Source organism: Mustelus asterias, unplaced genomic scaffold, assembly GCF_964213995.1.
Source record: "Mustelus asterias unplaced genomic scaffold, sMusAst1.hap1.1 HAP1_SCAFFOLD_499, whole genome shotgun sequence".
Lineage (NCBI taxonomy): Eukaryota > Metazoa > Chordata > Chondrichthyes > Carcharhiniformes > Triakidae > Mustelus > Mustelus asterias.
Genome location: NW_027590451.1, coordinates 21,073 through 37,500, shown reverse-complemented (window position 1 = coordinate 37,500; position 16,428 = coordinate 21,073). Strand labels below are relative to the sequence as shown.

The 16,428-nt window shown below is 49.8% G+C and overlaps 1 protein-coding gene across 1 annotated transcript in view; it reads right to left on the bottom strand.

Moving 5' to 3' along the window:
- Positions 1-16,428, bottom strand: part of LOC144486871 (unconventional myosin-Ic-like) — a gene marked incomplete at its 5' end in the record, with an annotated part of 51,407 nt that overhangs the window by 19,288 nt on the left and 15,691 nt on the right. The window contains 13 exons of the mRNA XM_078204894.1: positions 399-558; positions 1,864-1,948; positions 4,396-4,464; positions 4,723-4,799; positions 6,791-6,904; positions 7,896-8,013; positions 8,287-8,392; positions 9,515-9,595; positions 10,078-10,124; positions 10,203-10,297; positions 12,378-12,469; positions 12,908-12,988; positions 14,454-14,559. Of these exons, the coding sequence (XP_078061020.1) occupies positions 399-558; positions 1,864-1,948; positions 4,396-4,464; positions 4,723-4,799; positions 6,791-6,904; positions 7,896-8,013; positions 8,287-8,392; positions 9,515-9,595; positions 10,078-10,124; positions 10,203-10,297; positions 12,378-12,469; positions 12,908-12,988; positions 14,454-14,559 (1,231 nt within the window). The remainder of the gene's footprint in view (positions 1-398; positions 559-1,863; positions 1,949-4,395; positions 4,465-4,722; positions 4,800-6,790; positions 6,905-7,895; positions 8,014-8,286; positions 8,393-9,514; positions 9,596-10,077; positions 10,125-10,202; positions 10,298-12,377; positions 12,470-12,907; positions 12,989-14,453; positions 14,560-16,428) is intronic.

Genomic DNA, 16,428 nt, shown 5'->3' with positions numbered 1-16,428 from the left:
TGCGCGGGTTTCCTCCGGGTGCTCTGGTTTCCTCCCACAGTCCAAAGATGTGCAGTAAGGTGGATTGGCCATGATAAATTGCCCCTTAGTGTTCCAAGAAGATGTGTAGGTTCAGTGGGTTAGACATGGTAAATGTGTAGGGTTAAGGGAAGGGGGGGGGGGGGGTCACTGAATGACCTCCTCCTGCACAGTAGGGATTCTATAGATCTCTGGAAAGGGTATTAAGTACAAGAGAGCCAAGGTGTGTAAATGGAGAAGATACAGATTAGCTGTGCTCTAACTGACCAGTGGAATAGGCTCAAGGAGCTGAATGGCCTTCTCCTGTTCTTGTGTACGTTGCATGGACATCATAAATTAGAAACACATGACTTCTTGCTGTTGAGGACAAGTGGTCTTACCTCTGAGAGTGCTGGGGGGGCTACAGGCCAGGATTTATCCAGAACATTCTTTGGAAGATTGCGTTTTAGATTCATCAGAAAAGAATATCTGACATAATCAAGGAAGTACTCGTTCTCCGGACAACGTGGTCTGTGTCGATAAATGAACCCCTTGATAAATCTGAGGGGGAAACCGAGAGAAACACAATCTCATTAAATTAGCAAAGACGTGACAATAGGCTAGAGAGAGAGAGGGTGACAGAGCTGCAAAGCACGGCCACTAGAAGCTGGGCTGAACACAGGATAATCAGCAGGGCTGCCAGTTTAAAGATTGCTGGGTCCAATTTCAGATTCTGGATGACTTTGCCCACATCTCCCAATCTATCACACCTAACTGCGGCGTCAGATACACAAAAGGCTCTTCGAATGTTTATATAAAGCATCAATAAATCAGACCACGTTGTTCAACTGGTTGTCTGGGTGCATTTGCCTTCTGTGATAGTGAGTATAAGCAGGACCCCATCACACCGCCCCATCTGCTGCCCAGGCCTGATCCCTGTCCCTGCTCCCATACTCTGGGACTCCCTTCACCACCCTCCAGCCTGTCCCCGGACTCTTTGCTCCAACACTGGGACCCTCATGTTAACAGCTCAATGCTAGATGATGTGCGCTGGAGAAGCTGGACTCCCTTCACGTCAGTCACCCTCTCTCCACTCTGCTGGCTGTTTCTACAGTTTGATGCTGCTCTCCAGCTCCTCGGATTTGCTGACACTTTCCTCACAATAGAAGCAGCTGAAAGTCGGGTCAGAACCAATCACCAAATAAACATATCCTTAACAAAACCCAGACAGCAAAGCCAGTGCATCAATCACTGGGATAGGAAGTAGTGGAGGACACAGACTTTGAGGAGTCTCCAAAGAACAAAGAAAATTACAGCACAGGAACAGGCCCTTCGGCCCTCCAAGCCTGCACCGACCATGCTCTGCCCGACTGAACTAAAACCCCTTCCTCTTCCGGGGACCATATCCCTCCATTCCCATCCTATTCATGTATTTGTCAAGACGCCCCTTAAAAGTCACGATCGTATCTGCTTCCACTACCTCCCCGGCAACGCGTTCCAGGCACCCACTACTCTCTGTGTAAACAATCTGCCTCGTACATCTCCTTTAAAACTTGACCCTCGCACCTTAAACCTGTGCCCCCGAGTAATTGACTCCTCCACCCTGGGAAAAAGCTTCTGACTATTCACTCTGTCCATGCCTCTCATAATTTTAAAGACTTCTATCAGGTCTCCCCTCAACCTCCGTCGCTCCAGTGAGAACAAACCAAGTTTCTCCAACCTCTCCTCATAGCTAATGCCCTCCATACCAGGCAACATCCTGGTAAATCTTTTCTGTACCCTTGGTTTTACAGCAGAATGTTGAGCCCCACACCCACCCCCCAACACCTTCACCCCCCACCCACACCCCCAAGAAAAATCACTTACCTGCGAATGGTGAGAGCAGCATTTTTCCGGCGTTTGGCGATTCTGCGGCCCAGTCCCCCCCTCCACCAGGACTGGATAGTGATTGCTTCAGAAACACAAAGAGCAAAACACTGAATCAGCGACACACACACTGCCCCACACACACACAGCCCCAAACACACACTGCCCCGCCCACGCGCTCGCACTGCCCCGCGCACGCACACACACTGCCCCACACACACACAGCCCCAAACACACACTGCCCCGCGCATGCACCGCCCCGCGCACGCGCTCGCACTGCCCCGCACACGCACTGCCCCACGCACGCACTGCCCCACGCACGCACACACAGGCCCGCGCACGCGCACCCACACACTGCCCCGCGCACCCACACACACACACTGCCCCGCGCACCCACACTGACCCACACACACTGCCCCGCGCGCACACACGCACTGCCCCGCACACAAACACGCACTGCCCCGTGCGCACACGCACAGCCCCGCGCGCGCGCACGCAGCCCCACGCGCGCACGCACACACAGGCCCGCGCCCGCACACCCACACACACACTGACCCACACACACGCACTGCCCCGCCCGCAGCCCCGCGCACGCAGCCCCACGCACGCACGCAGCCCCACACACGCACGCACGCAGCCCCACGCTCGCACGCAGCCCCACGCACGCACGCAGCCCCACGCACGCACGCACCCCCACGCACGCAAGCACGCAGCCCCACGCACGCGCGCGCGCAGCCCCACGCGCTGCCCCCCCCACGCACGCGCTGCCCCCCCCACGCACGCGCTGCCCCCCCCACGCACGCGCTGCCCCCCCCACGCACGCGCTGCCCCCCCCACGCACGCGCTGCCCCCCCCACGCACACGCTGCCCCCCCCACGCACACGCTGCCCCCCCCACACACACGCTGCCCCCCCCACACACACGCTGCCCCCCCCACACACACGCTGCCCCCCCCACACACACGCTGCCCCCCCCACACACACGCTGCCCCCCCCACACACACACTGCCCCCCCCACACACACACTGCCCCCCCCACACACACACTGCCCCCCCCACACACACACTGCCCCCCCCACACACACACTGCCCCCCCCACACACACACTGCCCCCCCCACACACACACTGCCCCCCCCACACACACACTGCCCCCCCCACACACACACTGCCCCCCCCACACACACACTGCCCCCCCCACACACACACTGCCCCCCCCACACACACACTGCCCCCCCCACACACACACTGCCCCCCCCACACACACACTGCCCCCCCCACACACACACTGCCCCCCCCACACACACACTGCCCCCCCCACACACACACTGCCCCCCCCACACACACACTGCCCCCCCCACACACACACACTGCCCCCCCCACACACACACTGCCCCCCCCACACACACACTGCCCCCCCCACACACACACTGCCCCCCCCACACACACACTGCCCCCCCCACACACACACTGCCCCCCCCACACACACACTGCCCCCCCCACACACACACTGCCCCCCCCACACACACACTGCCCCCCCCACACACACACTGCCCCCCCCCACACACACACTGCCCCCCCCCACACACACACTGCCCCCCCCACACACACACTGCCCCCCCCCACACACACACTGCCCCCCCCCACACACACACTGCCCCCCCCCACACACACACTGCCCCCCCCCACACACACACTGCCCCCCCCCACACACACACTGCCCCCCCCCACACACACACTGCCCCCCCCCACACACACACTGCCCCCCCCCACACACACACTGCCCCCCCCCACACACACACTGCCCCCCCCCACACACACACTGCCCCCCCCCACACACACACTGCCCCCCCCCCACACACACACTGCCCCCCCCCCACACACACACACTGCCCCCCCCACACACACACTGCCCCCCCCACACACACACTGCCCCCCCCCACACACACACACTGCCCCCCCCCACACACACACTGCCCCCCCCACACACACACTGCCCCCCCCACACACACACTGCCCCCCCCACACACACACTGCCCCCCCCACACACACACTGCCCCCCCCACACACACACTGCCCCCCCCACACACACACTGCCCCCCCCACACACACACTGCCCCCCCCACACACACACTGCCCCCCCCACACACACTGCCCCCCCCACACACACACTGCCCCCCCCACACACACACTGCCCCCCCCACACACACACTGCCCCCCCCACACACACACTGCCCCCCCCACACACACACTGCCCCCCCCACACACACACTGCCCCCCCCACACACACACTGCCCCCCCCACACACACACTGCCCCCCCCACACACACACTGCCCCCCCACACACACACTGCCCCCCCCACACACACACTGCCCCCCCCACACACACACTGCCCCCCCCACACACACACTGCCCCCCCCACACACACACTGCCCCCCCCACACACACACTGCCCCCCCCACACACACTGCCCCCCCCACACACACTGCCCCCCCCACACACACTGCCCCCCCCACACACACACGTAAAGTTTACCTGCCCAGCGTTGCCTCTGGTATTTCTGTCGCTGATGGAATCCTCGCCATTCCGCCTGGATCTTAGTGGCTGAGGAATGAAAGGAATAAAAGAAATTGATCAGAAACCTTTGGATCAATCTCCAACCCTCTTCGCAATAGCAGCATCCCATCACTAAAACAAAAATCCCAGGGATCGGATCATTTCAAAATCGCAACCAGATACTCAGCTGAATCAGTAACTCTGGGACATTCTGGAACACCAACAACAATACGGAACGGTGCGCCCGAGTAAAACCAGCCTCAGTCTTGTACCTCCATATCTCTGCATTCCACGCGCAGCACTTACCAACTGTGTGCTTCTGCACCTCAAAAGCATCTTCAGTGGCAAACAGGGTCTTCGGGAATCGGATAAAAATCTTCGTCCTTAAAAGCAGATGAGAGGAAATAAAAGAAAGAGTTCTTTGCTTTGCTGAAACTATAATCTGCTGCACAGCCAACCGGCACGCAGCACACAGCCAGAAACTCGCTTCAGCTCAAAGCTCTGCTTGCCTCACCGTGTTTGCCTCAATGAAAGAGCAATGATGGATACTGTCACACTCGTGTTTCTCTAAGTGTTGGTGAATGGCCATAATTCACTCACAACGACAAAATCACAGCTCCTGTTCCAATCCTAACGAGGAACTCGATAACTCTTTCCTGCCAAATTACCACTCTCACTGGGGGACAGTTCCTGAAGGTGCTGACTCTCACTGGGATACAGTTCCTGAAGGTGCTGACTCTCACTGGGATACAGTTCCTGAAGGTGCTGACTCTCACTGGGATACAGTTCCTGAAGGTGCTGACTCTCACTGGGATACAGTTCCTGAAGGTGCTGACTCTCACTGGGATACAGTTCCTGAAGGTGCTGACTCTCACTGGGGGACAGTTCCTGAAGGTCTGCAGAGAGATTTGGATAGGCTGAGCAAATGGGCGAGGATCTGGCAGATGGAATATAACGTTGGCAAATGTGAGATTATCCACTTTAGAAGAAATAATAGTAAATTGGAATATTATTTAAATGGAGAAAAATTACAACATGCTACTGTGCAGAGGGACCTGGGGGTCCTTGTACACGAATCGCAAAAACGCAGTCTGCAGGTGCTGCAGGTGATCAAGAAGGCGAATGGAATGTTGGCCTTTATCGCGAAGGGGATGGAGTATAAAAGCAGGGAGGTCTTGCTGCAACTGTACAGGGTACTGGTAGGCCGCACCTAGAGTACTGTGTGCAGTTTTGGTCCCCTTATTTGCGAAAGGATATATTGGCCTTGGAGGGAGTACAGAGAAGGTTCACCAGGTTGAAACCGGAGATGAGGGGTGTAGCTTATGAGGAGAGATTGAACAGATTGGGTCTGTACTCGTTGGAGTTTAGAAGGCTGAGGGGTGAGCTTATAGAGACATATAAGTTAATGAAGGGGCTGGTTAGGGTAGAGAGATTCTTTCCACTTAGGAGGGAAACCAGAACTAGAGGGCACAGCCTCAAAATAAGGGGGGCCGGTCAGAACAGAGTTGAGGGGGAACTTCTTCTCTCAGAGGGTAGTGAATCTCTGGAATTCTCTGCCCATTGAAGTGGTGGAGGCTTCCTCATTGAATATGTTTAAATCACGGATAGATAGATTTCTGATCAATAAGGGAATTAAGGGATATGGGGAGCAGGTGGGTAAGTAGAACTGATTCGCTTCAGATCAGCCATGATCTTGTTGAATGGCGGGGCAGGCTTGAGGGGCTAGATGGCCTACTCCTGCTCCTATTTCTTATGTTCTCACTGGGGGACAGTTCCTGAAGGTGCTGACTCTCACTGGGATACAGTTCCTGAAGGTGCTGACTCTCACTGGGATACAATCCCTGAAGGTGCTGCCTCTCACTGGGATACAGTTCCTGAAGGTGCTGACTCTCACTGGGATACAGTTCCTGAAGGTGCTGACTCTCACTGGGATACAGTTCCTGAAGGCGCTGACTCTCACTGGGATACAGTTCCTGAAGGTGCTGACTCTCACTGGGATACAGTTCCTGAAGGTGCTGACTCTCACTGGGATACAGTTCCTGAAGGTGCTGACTCTCACTGGGACACAGTTCCTGAAGGTGCTGACTCTCACTGGGATACAGTTCCTGAAGGTGCTGACTCTCACTGGGGGACAGTTCCTGAAGGTGCTGACTCTCACTGGGATACAGTTCCTGAAGGTGCTGACTCTCACTGGGATACAGTTCCTGAAGGTGCTGACTCTCACTGGGATACAGTTCCTGACGGTGCTGACTCTCACTGGGGTGACAATTTTTCCAGGCATGGAGTGGTCTCTTCCTCCACTCTAACATTTATGAAGTTAAGTTTTGTTTTTACTGATCTAGCTCTGGCAGTTGGAATGACAGGTGTCGTGTACCTGCCCAGTTTGTGATCTTCCGGTTTGTATCCAAGGTGTCGCACCAATGTTGCCACCCCGTCGGAAGGCCGACCTTTCCAATTGGGCCACGTTTCAGGACAGAGTGATTTGTACCTAGGGAAGGAAACAAGTGTTCAGAGTGTTACTGGGAAGAATAAACCTCTTTAGAGACTCACCATCCAAACCAGACCAACTCCATGGACCATCCTTGACTTACATAACTCCTACTGTAGATGCTCACAATCAAGGATACTGTAGAGTCAGACTTAGAACTGCTTGTAAAGAGTAAAGCTCTCTCTACACTGTCCCCATCAAACACTCCCAGGACAGGTACAGCACGGGGTTAGATACAGAGTAAAGCTCTCTCTACACTGTCCCCATCAAACCCTCCCAGGACAGGTACAGCACGGGGTTAGATACAGAGTAAAGCTCCCTCTACACTGTCCCCATCAAACACTCCCAGGACAGGTACAGCACGGGGTTAGATACAGAGTAAAGCTCCCTCTGCACTGTCCCCATCAAACACTCCCAGGACAGGTACAGCACGGGGTTAGATACAGAGTAAAGCTCCCTCTGCACTGTCCCCATCAAACACTCCCAGGACAGGTACAGCACAGGATTAGATGCAGAGTAAAGCTCCCTCTACACTGTCCCCATCAAACACTCCCAGGACAGGTACAGCACGGGGTTAGATACAGAGTAAAGCTCCCTCTACACTGTCCCCATCAAACACACCCAGGACAGGTACAGCACGGGGTTAGATACAGAGTAAAGCTCCCTCTACACTGTCCCCATCAAACACTCCCAGGACAGGTACAGCACGGGGTTAGATACAGAGTAAAGCTCCCTCTACACTGTCCCCATCAAACACTCCCAGGACAGGTACAGCACGGGGTTAGATACAGAGTAAAGCTCCCTCTACACTGTCCCCATCAAACACTCCCAGGACAGGTACAGCACGGGGTTAGATCGAATAAAGTTTATTCCACACAGCAACAATAACCAATATTTGCCTATATTATATGATTCCAATATTTCCTGTTGCTATATCCTGCTTTTCTGGTGAACAAAGAATTCCTACATTCTACCCATCGCCCATACCCACCTCTGCAGGAAGATTTCAAATTTCCTCCGGTATGCAAATCCCGCTCTCCGAACACGCAGATTCTCCATTAAACCCAGGTATTTCACTTGATGCCTGATTAGAACTTCATCAAATCGTCCTGAACAGAAAGGGGAAAAAAGCTCAATATCATCAGAAGGGAATGGAGTAAATGCAGAGCAATTGCAGAGCTGTAGATCGGAGTCTGCATGCCTGCTATTTTCATTATCCTTTACTTAAAAAAAAGTTTAAAGCATATTGCATTCTTGAGATGTGGCTGATGGTATCAGGGTAACATTTCTTGCTGTTTTCTCTTGGAGAGGAAGGTGGGGGAGATGGAGAGACCAGGGAGGGGAAAGGGCGAGCAGAAAGAAAAGGGAAGAGGAGGATGTACCTGATTGCTTTGCATCGTTGGGTTTTATACAGCGGACATACGATGGCTCTTTCGACATTAGGATCTCCATGAGTTTAGCCAAGCTGTTCTTAAACTGAGTCGCTGCCTGCATCGAGAGAAAGAGAGAGAGATAAAACATGAAAAACAGTCTACCTAGTAAATGTAAATGTTGTTGGAACTGTGGAAATCTCCTCGTTGGAGTCTGGACCTTCATCACAGATATTGGAAAATGACTGAGCACTGAAGACAAAAAGACAAAGGAATGATTTGGTGAACATTATGGATCCAGTATTTGAATCATTGGAGATATGACATGTGGTCCATGCTGCTTGTGGGGAATAAGTGAGTTTGTACCTCTGGTTCTCAAATCTCTCCATGTGTCTGTGTCTGTTGTAGACTCAATGATAGAGATTGATCACTGTGACTGGTCAACAATTCTAATATTGTTGCATCATCTAACTACCTGACGGTAGTTAGTGAACGCGACAGACAGCGGACTTATTTGGTCTTATTCCATTTATCCACATGTAACAGATGCAGAAAGGTTGTATGGAAGTAGGGACAGGATATGCCATGCCATACTCAATTGACAGCCTTATTCTTTCTCCACCCACCTCAAAACATGCCAGAAAGCAGAAATGTCACGCCAGCTCAACCCCTGCCATGGTCAGTCATGAGAGGAGTTTGTCTGGGCAGGAGATGCCCATCCTTCCTGTAACTGGCCACATACTTACCCAGCCCTGCCCTAAATAGAGATGATGTGGAGATGCCGGCGCTGGACTGGGGTAAGCACAGTAAGAAGTCTCACAACACCAGGTTAAAGTCCAACAGGTTTATTTGGTAGCAAATACCATAAGCTTTCGGAGCACTGCTCCTTCGTCAGATGGAGTGGAAATGTGCTCTCAAACAGTGCAAATAGAGATAACAGATGTCCAGAGTGAGGGTACAGGCTGCAGTTGGGAGGAACCACAAATATTTTCACTGGCACAAGAGGATCAAGAAAGCTGAATCCTTGGCAGTGACTGACTATCGAGAATGAGCAAGATGGAGACCACACGGCAGCAGCTTGCAGACGAGCAGAGGGGAAAACCCCAAGGGCTGGACATCAGCACTTTGGATAGTGAGGGAGTGGATGGTGTTGGTTTGGTGGTGAGATTGGGGGGGGGGGGGGGGGGGGGGGGGCAAGGGGAATCCCCTCCTCCAGGCTTTCTGTTCTTTGGCTCTTTACCGTTTCCGGTCTCTTCTTGTCATCCAATTCTTCTCGCTTGAAGCACTGGTTCAGGATCCCGTTCCCAGACTCGCAAATTGCCTGGAAAGGAAAACAAAACAAAAATGAGCCAATGGGAATGGTGCTGGACAGAGGAGGCCAGTCACTCACACTGTCTGTATTCAATTACCCAGCCAGGATTTAACAAGGCCAGCATTACCGCAGGTCTCTCAAAAATCCTTTCAGTTACTCGTGACAGAATCTGGTGAACACGGCAAAAAGGAAAAGGAAATGTATATTTTAACGTTGATCTGAACCTCATATTTACCTCATGACGTATACTTCAGATCATAAGAGCACATGCTCCCCTGCAAGTTTGTCACAATAAGGTTTGTGTGAAGTTGGGTTACTGGACATTTTCAGTCATCCAGACTCGAAATGTCACCTCTATTCTCTCTCCACAGATGCTGTCTGACCTGCTGAGATTTTCCAGCATTTCCTGTTTTTGTTTCTCATTTCCTAATTGAATTGAACAGGGAGATTTCAATTCCAGCTTTGATTGACGATTTGGTTTTTAAACTCACCTCTTTTAGATTTCTGAAGAGCAGGTCATTGTTCTTGTCCAGGAATCCTGCAGGAGAAATTTCACTTTCAGTGGCTGGTACACAGAAGTTTAAGGAATGTGGAGTGTACATGTTGAGGTGCTTACCTGTCACATTGTAATTCACCTCCCCAGCATAATGCAAGAGCCTGAACTCCTCTCTCGCCAGCGTCTTACGGGTTTTCTGATCCGCCAACTTGTGTCTTAACACAGGGAAAACTGTCATTAGCCACAATGGGAGAGAGGAGACGAAAGAGAGAGTAAGAGGGGAGAGAATGACAGAAAAGGGGTTCAGGGCAGAGAGAGACCCACACAGAACGAGAGAGAGAAAGTAGGGAGAAAAAGAGTAAGGGGAGGGGAGGGAGAAGAAGGATAGAGACTGAGAGCAATGGTGAGAGATACAAACAGACAAAAAGAGGGAGGGGAGAGAAACAGAGTTAGAGATAGAGCAAGAAAGAAATAAGAGAGCGTGGGACAGAAGGAGAGATGTAGACAGAAAGGACTCTGGGTTTGTTTTCTGAACTGATTGATAGAATTTATGGGTGTCTGTTCTTTCAGGTGTTATGATTGGCTCATCATATTGATCCATCAATTTTCCATACCTCTTCGCACTTCCGATTGACAAGGTGATACTTACGTACCCAGTCTGCATTCTCTGAAAATATTTTGGACCATCCACTTTCTCAAACCCTTGACAGGAAAATCCTGAGGGAGAAATTAACCCTTTCAGCCCCATCTAATTTCTAATTCCTCATTCACCTATCTATTCTGGCATTGTCACAAACACTTTAATCACGGAAAATGGTTCATCTTCAAACATTAAGAATATTCTGGAAGAATGTGTTTTTTGTCCCTTAAACGGTTAATACAAGGACTCTGGTTGCTGCTGCTCTTAGAAAATGATGTGGAGATGCCGGCGTTGGACTGGGGTGGGCACAGTAAGTAGTCTCACAACACCTGGTTAAAGTCCAACAAGTTTATTTGGTAGCACAAGCTTTTGGGGCACCGTTGCTACCAAATAAACCTGTTGGACTTTAACCTGGTATTGTGAGATTACTTACTGTTTTTGAAAAGGCAGGATTTTACAAGTAAAGGTATTAGACCAGAGAACTGTTCAGTAAAGGCAGACAGAGCTAAGGCGGCGGCTGAGATACCAGAACGAGATCAGAAATGATTTTCGGGTTGGGGAGAAATTGCTAGTTTATGAGACATTATTTGAAATAATCGTGAAAATTGGTGACTGGATCTCAGAGTTTGTGTAAAAGCCTTTAAAACAAAAGAAGTCCTGAAGACGAAGGTGCGAAACCTGAAAGTGAAACTTTGATGGTAGCAGCTGAGAGAAAGCATTGTTTAAAAGAAGGTTTGAAAGTGTCTCACTGAAAGCGGAGTTTGAAATCACTGGTGTGGAAGCCGGAATTCCGTGAGACAAGGTGGCTCACGGTATAAAAATCATCTGGGGGGAATCTGAGGAGAAATCCACAGAAATTCACTTGGGTTCAGAGCGGAGTGTGTCTGACCACAATCAGCCTGTGTGTTTAAAGGGACTGTGTGTTACTGAGACCATTATAGCCTAAGATATACTTGGTGACTCCTGTTAACCTTAAAATTTGTATGTTTGTGAAACTAGGAGGAGTAAAGGAATATTGTATCACAATCAAACTTATGTTTAATAATTTTATTTTCTTGTTGTTAAAACTAATTAGTGGTCCTGTCCTTCCATGTTTAAAAAAAACCGTAAAAGTTACAACCTTCTGAGCTAGGGTTCCATTCTGGGATCTTCCCGTCCTGGTATAACACCAACTGGGGTCGTATAAGTGGTGTTGGGCATTCATTCCAAATCTCATTGAATTTTAATGTTCCTAAGCACTCCATAAAATGACTGGAGCTTCCATCCAGTCTCAGGAGCGACTAACTGTGGAGAGAGATGAGAAGGAGGGAAGGTATTGGAGAGAAGGAGGGAAGGTATTGGAGAGAAGGAGGGAAGGTATTGGAGAGAAGGAGGGAAGGTATTGGAGAGAAGGAGGGAAGGTATTGGAGAGAAGGAGGGAAGGTATTGGAGAGAAGGAGGGAAGGTATTGGAGAGAAGGAGGGAAGGTATTGGAGAGAAGGAGGGAAGGTATTGGAGAGAAGGAGGGAAGGTATTGGAGAGAAGGAGGGAAGGTATTGGAGAGAAGGAGGGAAGGTATTGGAGAGAAGGAGGGAAGGTATTGGAGAGAAGGAGGGAAGGTATTGGAGAGAAGGAGGGAAGGTATTGGAGAGCAGGATGAGGGGGTATCTACTCACGTTACAAAATGAGGATGTTTCCCAACCGTCTCTTCCAGCTTCTCCAGGAAGGTTAAATCTGTCGCATCACCGGGACGCAAACACTCTTCATCCTGCAACAAAGATCACAGAGGGGGTCAATGAAACAGCAAAGGCCGTATCCCGGGGTGGGGATAGTGTGTTCTCCAATGGAATCGGCTGAAAAGGGCATTTTTTTGTCATTTTATTTGAACACCGTTGGTTACTGGTAATAAGAATATTGCAGATAGGGAAAGATTCATTTAACTGACAGTCTCCCATTCAAGGAACAAAGAGTCAGTTATGGGGGGTGGGGGGGAATGTCCAACCAGAGTTGATAACCCATGGTGTGATATAGAGGGGCAGCCATTGACTTAATGGATCTTATTGAATGGAATGGTAAAGCAGGTTTGAAGGGCTGAATGGCCTACTCCTGTTCTTAAGGGCTCCTACGGTACAGAGTGATAGGGATAGTTAACATTAAGACCCAAAACTGAATTTAAAACTATAGACCAAATATTCAACATCCTCACCAAGATGGAGATGATTCCCTTGTGCTTCTCCTCCACCAAGTCGCAGATGATTTTGTTGTTAAAATACTGAACAGGCTCCCACTGGAAATACAGGAAAAGAAATTCAAACAGACAGGGACCAGGAAATTAAGACTTCCCCTGACATCACAACCAACAAAAGCAAAGCCCAAGGTTTACAATCCACAGGCTCTTGATAGACAGATAGAACAGTACAGCACAGAACAGGCCCTTCGGCCCACAATGTTGTGCCGAGCTTTATCTGATACCAAGATCAAGCTATCCCACTCCCTATCATCCTGGTGTGCTCCATGTGCCTATCCAATAACCGCTTAAATGTTCCTAAAGTGTCTGACTCCACTATCACTGCAGGCAGTCTATTCCACACCCCAACCACTCTCTGCGTAAAGAACTTACCTCTGATATCCTTCCTATATCTCCCACCACGAACCCTATAGTTATGCCCCCTTGTAATAACTCCATCCACCCGAGGAAATAGTCTTTGAACGTTCACTCTATCCCCTTCATCATTTTATAAACCTCTATTAAGTCTCCCCTCAGCCTCCTCCGCTCCAGAGAGAACAGCCCTTGCTCCCTCAACCTTTCCTCATAAGACCTACCCTCCAAACCAGGCAGCATCCTGGGAAATCTCCTCTGCACTCTTTCCAGCACTTCCACATCCTTCTTATAGTGAGGTGACCAGAACTGCACACAATATTCCAAATGTGGTCTCACCAAGGTCCTGTACAGTTGCAGCATAACCCCACGGCTCTTAAACTCCAACCCCCTGTTAATAAAAGCTAACACACTATAGGCCTTCTTCACAGCTCTATCCACTTGAGTGGCAACCTTCAGAGATCTGTGGATATGGACCCCAAGATCTCTCTGTTCCTCCACAGTCTTCAGAACCCTACCTTTGACCACATTTAAATTAGTCCTACCAAAATTAATCACCTCACATTTATCAGGGTTAAACTCCATTTGCCATTTTTCAGCCCAGCTTTGCATCCTATCTATGTCTCTTTGCAGCCTACAACAGCCCTCCACCTCATCCACTACTCCACCAATCTTGGTGTCATCAGCAAATTTACTGATCCACCCTTCAGCTCCCTCCTCTAAGTCATTAATAAAAATCACAAAGAGCAGAGGACCAAGCACTGATCCCTGCGGCACTCCGCTAGCAACCTGCCTCCAATCCCAAAATTTTCCATCCACCACCACCCTCTGTCTTCGATCAGACAGCCAGTTACCTATCCAATCGGCCAACTTTCCCTCTATCCCACACCTCCTTGATATCCGATCTTATTGAGAAACTTCTTCATTTACAAGTTTGTGTCTTTTTGTTCTGGGTTTTCTCCATCACTTAATAAATCCCATTTTCATTTCAAGCACTTTAATTAGATCTTCTTTTTCTGAACATCCTAAACACAAGGCGTTACAGGCTTGGTTTATGAAAGCTATCCTAAAAATATAACACTTTTACTCCCAGATTTTGTGTTACTCTCCAAGGGTTCTTGTTTTTGAGCAGTTATCTCTGCTATTACCGTACCGCGATTCCTTCTGCCTCATATTCCTCCTGCTCAGACTTCAGGGTCAGCTCAATGAATAGCTGCTGCAGTTTCTCATTGCAGTAGTTGATGCAGAACTGTTCAAAACTGTAGAGAGGAGACAGATTTAGTGAGCAAGGACATACACACTTAGTGCAACACTCAAATCAACACTCTTCATTTCACCCAACATCAGGTCTAACCCCATGCTGAGATCCCTCTGCTGCTTTATCTGTCTTCATCCTCATCACCTCCTCCAGTGCCACTCAAAATCTCTATTCCTCTGGAATGGAACTGGAGGCAGCTTATAGACCCAGATTGGGGAAGGGTGGAAGGTTTCCTTTGCTAAAGAGAAGGGGTCCCCAATTCCTGATCATTACCCAATAACTCCCGCTGTTTCCAGTATGTGGGGCCCTTGGTCTAAATCAGGGTCACATTTTCTGCAGGCTGCCAGATACTGACGTAAAGACTCACTCATCACAGAATCGGAGGCCATTCAGCCCATCTGTGCCAGCACTTATTAAGAGCTACCCAATTAGTCCACTCCCCTTGCTCTTTCGCCATGGTCATCACATTTTTTCTTTTCTGCTATATATCCAAGTCCCTTTTGAAAGTAATTATTGGATCTGCTTCCACTACCCTTTCAGACAGCATATTCCAGATCACAACAACTCGCTGTGTAAAAATACTTTCATCTCACCTCTGGTACTTTTGCCAATTATCTTAAATCTGTGTCCTCTGGTTACTGACCCTCCTGTCACTGGAGAAATTTTCTCCTTAAACACTCTGCAGAAGGCAACAGCAAACCAATGCAGTATTTGTCAGACATAATCATGGACCAATCTAATGGAAGTCCATGATCACCTTTTAGGGCAGGGTACCAGGAGTAAGGGCTCCCTGGTGAATGCCAGCAGTGTAACATTCTCAGATTCCACTCTGCTCCAACAATCTGATCTGGAGAAACTCACTTTTGGCCTTTTCTACCTGGGCAAGATGATGGACATGCAGCAAATCTAATCTATTGGGGATGGTGTGGCTTTATTTTTCAGCACTTTTGCTGATGGTTAAACAGACAAATCGATGAAGTAGGTTCTGCTTCAAGTGCTGCATATGAAGCGGTAATCAGGTGTGGATTGCTGCTTTTGGAATTGGTGTCTCTTGCCAAGCCATTGCAGCCACTGGTTGTCACAGTGGCTCACACCGGCTCACAGCTGCTGTTGCTTTTCCTCTATCATCTGCTAAAGACTCCCAGGCGTGAGAATCAATGTTTAGGGCCTCCATGTTACGCTTGCAAGCATCCTTGCAGTGAAGCTTTGGGTGTCCAATTGGTTATCTGGCTCTGTTTACCATATAGAAAATAATGGGGTATGTGCCTGATTTCCATCCTGCAAATCTGCTCAAGCCAATATCACCTTTGTTTGATGCATGCTAACATACTTGGGAGATTTGCTTTTGAAAGGAGAGCCATATTCAAGATTTGTTCTTATATAGTTAGGAAGGCAAACACAATGTTAGCATTCATTTCGAGAGGGCTAGAATACAAATCAAATCAAAAAGCAGGGATGTACTGCGGAGGCTGTATAAGACTCTGGTCAGACCACATTTGGAGTATTGAGAGTAATTTTGGGCTCCGTATCTTGCTGGGACTGGAGAGAATCCAGAGGAGGTTCACAAGAATGATTACAAGATCGAGAAGCTTGACGTAAAGGAACGTTTGAGGACTCTGGGTCTGCACTCGATGAAGTTTAGAAGGAAGAGGTGGGATCTCATTGAAACTGAAGGAATAATGAAAGGCCTGGATAGAGTGGATGTGGGGGAAGATATTTCCATTAGTAGGAGAGAGTAGGATCCAAGGGAACAGCCTCAGAATAAAGTGACGACCCTTTAGAACCGAGATGAGAAGGAATTTCTTCAGCCAGAGGGTGTTGAATCTATGGAATTCATTGCCACAGAAGGCAGTGGAGACCAAGTCATTGA